The following is a 6678-nucleotide window of genomic DNA, read 5'->3' as shown; positions in this document are numbered from 1 at the left end:
ATATATATATATATATATATATATATATATATATATATATATATATATATATATATAATTTTACGAGTATTTCTTGTTATATTTATATATATATATATATATATATATATATATATATATATATATATATATATATATATATATATATATAAATTATTTACGTTTGGTTTTGTCGTGCATTCAAATTTATTATATAATCGTAATTATTTATAGCCTATGGGCGTAGGAAACGGCCTCCATGTTTTCTATTGGTCGATCCAGGTGTCAATCATCTAGTGAAGTGGGCGGATCTAGAGCAAAAATGGCGACTTTATCTGTCGGAGAGCCTCAAGAGATGGAAGGTGAGCGGACTTGTCTGTTTTTAATTATTTGTGTTCAAATGAGCATTTAATAAAGCAGCGATTATTCCTTTTGCTCTCAGCCTTTGTACCCAAGCTGAGTTTTTATTTTTAATCAGTTCATATTTTAGTGTCCTCTTACCATTCATTCAGACTGTAATGTTTGATTGTTTACGTTTATCACACAGCTAACACTCTTATAATCTGCACACGTGAAATGGCGAATAAAAATGTTTCGTTTCTTTTCAGTGTATTTAAATGCCTTTATTTAGTACAGACCTCTTTTTGGCTGTTTGTGTAGTAGTGTGCAGGGCGTCAATGCCAGCACACCTTTCATGTTAGCTAATGTAGCCCACCAGCTCACATTACCTGTCAAAGTCTCACCTGCTCAGATGGATAAAGTGTAGGAGAACATGAATGTGAGCTACCAGACGTGACAAATCGAGCTTTTCTCGATGCCTCTGTTTGTTTCCAGCTGCTGTATCAGCACAGTTTGCTAGCATGGTGCTGCTTTGGGATGAGGGTGTGTGTGGGATGGGCTCATTTAATAGATGGAGGCTTTGAAATAGTGCTTTCATATTAAAGCACGGGCCATCAATAATATTTGACTCGGATAACAGCAGTGGCATTTTGTAAGCAGGTTGGTACTGTGGGTGGGCCCTAAAAACATAAAAAAAAAAAAAAAGATAAACTGTGATTTAAAGTTGACAGGAGGGGTGAGTCTGAGGAATCAGGAGATGATGAGACCAAGAGGAGGAGTCTCAATGGAGAGGTCGACTCTCTGCAAGCCCCTTCAACTGGTAAGAGGGAATACGTTTGAGGGAAATGATTAAAAATATTACCTTTATTCTCCAAATCTGTTTCCTTGCCACTTATCTCACATTCCCTTTTAGTACCTGAAGAGTCACCTGTTGACATGGACACTATAACCTTAGACCCAGATGAAGAGGTGACTGAGGAAGCTGTTTGGTTTTTTAGAGAGTTTAGACAGATGATGTTATTAGCACTATGATTCACTGCGTCTTATTTATTTAGGATGTGGATCTGGTCCACTGTCGCATTGGGAAGATCGAAGGTCTGGAGGTTCTCCAGAAGGCAAAGGTGAGGGTATCAAATGCTGTTTCTTTAGATAATTGATGTAGTAGAGTTATATAGTTACTGGATAAAGATTTGTGTACAGTTATTTATTTACAGTATGAATTATGCCTGATTACAAATCTTAAATGAGTCATTTTCTTTGTTTCCACCATCAGACAATTTCTCTCAGACAAAACCTCATCAAACGGATTGAGAACTTGGACAGCCTCGTCTCATTAAAAGAACTTGATCTTTATGACAACCAGATCCGTAAACTAGAGAATCTTCAGACCCTAACAGAGCTTGAGTAAGTCAGACATTATTTTGTCCAGACCTATTCATTTTATTTTTTTTTTCAAAAATACATAAAAAATGTAATTTAAACACTACTGTTAGATATCAGTAGAAAGTATTAGATTTTTAATGTTAGTTTTTAATGTAATTAATACTTTTATTTAGCAAGGATACATTCAATTGATTAAAATTGACATTAAAAAAATGTATAATGTAAAAAAAAAAAATTTATTCCCAAAAAATGCTGATTTTAAACTTCATATTCCTCAAAGAACATTCTTAAGCAGCAAATGAGCATATTAGAATGATTTCTGAAGGATCATGTGACGCTGAAGAGTAATGATGCTGAAAATTCAGCTTTACATAACAGGAATAAATTACATTTGAAAATGTATTCAAATACAAAAGTTATTTTAAATTGTAAAAATATTTCACAAAATTAGCGTGTTTTTACTGTATTTTTGATCATAAATGCAGCCTTGGTGAGCATAAGAGACTGTACCAACACCTCTTGAATATACATTATATTTATAATGAGCATGTTTTTAATTACTGTATTCGAATTCCTGATATTTTTAGGGGGGCACAGATGTCAGACTAACTGCCCTGATATCATAATGAAGAAAAAGATTTGTTAAGAGAATAAAAATCTTGAAAAAAGAACCTCAAGTATTTTAGCATAATCTTTTAACATCTTTTGCTGAATCTTGATTATTATTTTTATTTTATTTATGTGTCCACCAAATCAAAGTCATGTGGTGCAAATGACATGATAGTTTTATCATTTCTTGTATTTGAAGAATTCATAAAGAACAAATAATAAGCTTTTAAAAGAGTTGCTGCATACAGTTTTCTCATTTGTGATCATGATTTGCAGGCAGCTAGATGTATCGTTCAACTTATTGAGGAAGATTGAGGGATTGGAGAGTCTCACAAAAGTCAAGAAGCTCTTTTTGCTTCATAATAAGATTACAAGCATTGCCAACCTTGATTCTCTGACGAGCCTCCAGATGCTTGAACTGGGCTCTAACCGCATCAGGGTGAGACATCCAAGACCAAATCTGCTCTTTTTATGCTATATGTTCTTCTTTGTTTACTTAACATTTCTCTCTTCATACTGTGGGTGTGTTTTCATGCTTGAATTTTAGGCATGTAAATACTTACATTTTGTTATCTAAATTTTAGGTTATTGAGAATCTGGACTCTCTGAGTTCTTTGGAGAGTTTGTTCCTTGGCACGAATAAAATCACTCAACTACAGAACCTTGATGGATTGCACAGTCTGACAGTTCTTAGTATCCAGGTGCGTTTGCGATAGGAAGTGCTTTTTTAGCCATATTTAACTCCTTTGTTGGTGTTATAACATCTGCTCCTGCCTTACAGAGTAACCGCATCACGAAGTTGGAGGGACTCCAGAATCTTGTGAACCTGCGAGAGCTTTACTTGAGCCACAATGGCATTGAGGTCATGGAGGGCCTGGAGAACAATGTAAGATCTACCATGGTTGCTCAGTGATGCAGTACTTTTTCCTGTCAATTCAACATTTTTCCATAAGATACTCTCTGAAATAATAACTTGCATGAAATATTTGTGAGTGGTTGTTTACAAACTTGCCAAATATCTGTAGCAAATTATGAGATAAAGTCATCATAAGGAGCTGTCGAGTATCTAGTTGTTTTAATGCTAAATTTTCCCATTTTTCCAGCTTTTTTGAAGTTCTGTACCTCTGCTCTGCACCTTTACTCCACAGGGGCTTTTTTTGTGTTCTGATCTGTCGTCACATCTAACAGTGGTTTTATTTTTATCCGTCCCAGAATATTTTTATGCTAGAATATGCAGATCTTTCATCTTCCTCCCTCTTTATTTTTTAGAAAAAGCTGACAACTTTGGACATTGCTGCAAACAGGATAAAAAAGATTGAAAATATCAGCCATTTGACTGATTTAAAAGAATTTTGGGTAAGAAAGAAAAAGGTTTAATGTTTGTACATTTTATGTACAGCATATTATATGTAAATACAAAATATACACTACTGTTCAAAAGTTTGGCGTCAATAAGAATTATTATTTTTAAGGAAATTAATATTCAGCAAGGATGCATTAAATTGATAAAAGTGACAGTAAAGACAAAAACATTTTTTTTTTAAATAGATGCTGTTCTTTTGAACTTTCTATTCAGTTTTCTATTAGTTTCCTTTTTTTATTTTTTTTTTAAGTTTCCAGAAAAATATTAAGCAGCCACAACAGTTTTTAGCATTGATAATAATAAGAAATGTTTCTTCAGCTGCAAATCAGCACATTAGAATGATTCCTGAAGGATCATGTGACTCTGAAGACTGGAGTAATGATGCTGAATTCAGCTTTACCATCACAGGAATAAATTTATAGGAATAATTTGAGTTATATTTCACAATATCACTGTTTTACTGTATTTTTAATCATATAAATTCAGCGTTCATGAGCATAAGAGACTTAAAACATTAAAAAGTTATACCGATGTTAAGCTTTTGAATGGTAGTGTATGTAAAAAGTGTGCTTCAGAGTATTAATTTCTAATACTATTATCATTTGAGACCCTGGACCACAAAACCAGTCATAAGTCGCACAGGTATATTTGTAGCAATAGCCAACAATACATTGTATGGGTCAAAATTATCGATTTTTCTTTTATGTCAAAAATCATTAGGATAATAAGTAAAGATCATGTTTCACAAAGATATTTTGTAAATTTCCTACCGTAAATATATCAAATTTATTTTTGTGAGTGGATATGCATTAAGGACTTCATTTGGACAACTTTAAAGGCGATTTTCTCCATTTTTTTTTTTTTTTTTTGCACCCTTTTGATTGTCAAATAGTTGTATCTTGGCCAAATATTGTCTTATCCTAATAAACTCAATTCACATCAATGGAAAGCTTATTTATTCAGCTTTCAGATGATGTATAAATCTCAATTTAAAAAAAAAAAAAAAGACCATTATGACTTTTTTTGTGGTCCAGGGTCACATTTATAACAATTATAAATATCTACAACAACAACAAAAAACATTGTCATTATGCTAATTTTTTTTTTTTCTTCCTCTAAAAAGTTGTAAATCCTTAATGCCCTTGAAGCTTTCAAATTAGTTTTCTTATTCTCTCTTATACAGATGAATGACAACCAGATAGATAACTGGGCAGACTTGGACGAACTCAAGAACGCCAAAGGTCTAGAGACTGTCTATCTGGAGAGAAACCCCCTGCAGAAGGACCCTCAATACAGACGCAAGATCATGTTGGCGCTTCCCAGTGTTAGGCAGATCGATGCCACCTTCATTCGTTTCTAATCACCCACTTCACTTGCCCAGCCACATTGTGCCCTCCCTCACCCAACCCTCCACTGTGCATTACAAACAAACCACCACCATATTTCCCTCATGCACACCTTCTGCCCTATTTACCTTGTTTATTTACTTTTTAACAACAACAAAAAAGAATCTTACACTCCAAGTGTTGCCATTCCATGTACCGGCACCTTTTACTCACACAGAGACTATATACCTATGCTCTGAACTTATACTATAGCGTAAATGTTTGTTAATTTATTTTCAGTTTAAGACCTGATCAGTGTGAGCTGATAGGAGCTGATGCCTGTTGCTCAGAAAATATATCAACGCTAACCTTTACTTCCCTTAGCATTTTGGCTAGGAAATGATTGCATTCTAGTCCCTTTGCTCTTCCTGCATCCATGTAGATGATAGGCTAATATCAGACATTTCTGTCTTTATGATTTACATCAGGCATTGAGATCTTATTTACTTAACGAGGTGGTAAAAACGTCACATTGCATTCAGGTATTGAAGATGGCTATGAGGAAGTTCTTATTCTTTGATGTGATCAGGGACTATTTCCTTGAGTGATATGTTATGATTCAATTTGCATATCAGTTCTGTTTTTGGTTGTAGCAGTATGTTAAAATTTTAGCAGTAGAAATGTGACAACGCATATTGTTCACCCTTCATTAATACTGAATATATAATAACACCCTCAATGAGAGATTAATTGCATTTTAAAACTAAGGTGATGTTACACAATCTTGAGTCAATTGCATTTTAGATGTTCGACAGAGCAAGGTAGATCACTATTGTTTTTATTAGACCTTTTTTTTTTTTGATGAATGAAATATCACATGCTCTCAAAATATTCACACACTTCATATTAATGCATGACCTGAGGAGTAATTTTCTCCCCCCTGATAGGAGGTGAATGGAAGAGGCCACAGTGTGGTGACTGTGTTTGGCCACTCCCATTTGACCAGTGGTAGGGGGGTCTGAGAGGGCTCAGCTGATGCTGTATAAAATGAAGCCAACCCCTTTAAAAGGGAATAAAAACAACTGCATAGGATTGCTTTTAATTTGCTCAAATGTTCACTTTGTTTTCAAAGCTTGGTTGACTGTTTCAGAATTGAATGTACTATAAATAAACTGAATTTGAACAGTGCTCATTCTTCAGACACTTGTTTTGCGTTCAGGACGCGCAGGTTGCCTCTCATTTCACAATGTAGTTCACTATACATTGCCAATTACACAGATATTGGATTAATTTCATTAATATTCATAACGCACGTGTTTATTTTCCCATAAACACATAAAAGTGAATTGACTCGGTCTCAGATCCAACCTAATTTTACAAGAATAGTCTCGTCTAACAGTTCTACATATTGCAGATGTCAAATTCAAATGTAACATTTGGTTTGTTTAAACTGGTCACGTGAATTATATTGATCAAATAGAGAACAGAATTGGAGATTTAAGCTTATAATAAAGAGTAGGATTAGTGATCAAATGGGTTGAATAAAGTAAGTCATAAATTTAGAGATCCAAATAAAAACTATAATGCATTCATTTAAATCATATAATTGTCATTAAATCATGGCATAACAACAATCATTGCTTTTAAGATACATTAGAAACCACAAACTAAGCTAAACCA

At 33.8% G+C, this 6678-nt stretch overlaps 1 protein-coding gene across 1 annotated transcript; it reads left to right on the top strand.

The window, feature by feature from the left end:
- The first annotated feature begins 289 nt into the window (after window positions 1–289).
- Window positions 290–6180, top strand: ppp1r7 (protein phosphatase 1, regulatory (inhibitor) subunit 7). The gene is made up of 10 exons (XM_067362903.1): window positions 290–341; window positions 1043–1138; window positions 1232–1287; window positions 1374–1439; window positions 1592–1722; window positions 2587–2749; window positions 2895–3011; window positions 3092–3196; window positions 3580–3666; window positions 4857–6180. Exons 1-10 carry the CDS (start codon window positions 302–304, stop codon window positions 5031–5033), a joined length of 1038 nt encoding a protein of 345 aa, XP_067219004.1. The 5' UTR covers window positions 290–301; the 3' UTR covers window positions 5034–6180.
- The last annotated feature ends 498 nt before the right edge of the window (window positions 6181–6678 follow it).

Source organism: Chanodichthys erythropterus, chromosome 16, assembly GCF_024489055.1.
Source record: "Chanodichthys erythropterus isolate Z2021 chromosome 16, ASM2448905v1, whole genome shotgun sequence".
Classification (NCBI taxonomy): domain Eukaryota; kingdom Metazoa; phylum Chordata; class Actinopteri; order Cypriniformes; family Xenocyprididae; genus Chanodichthys; species Chanodichthys erythropterus.
Note: the sequence above shows the minus strand (reverse complement) of the source record. Positions and strands in the feature narration are given on the sequence as shown.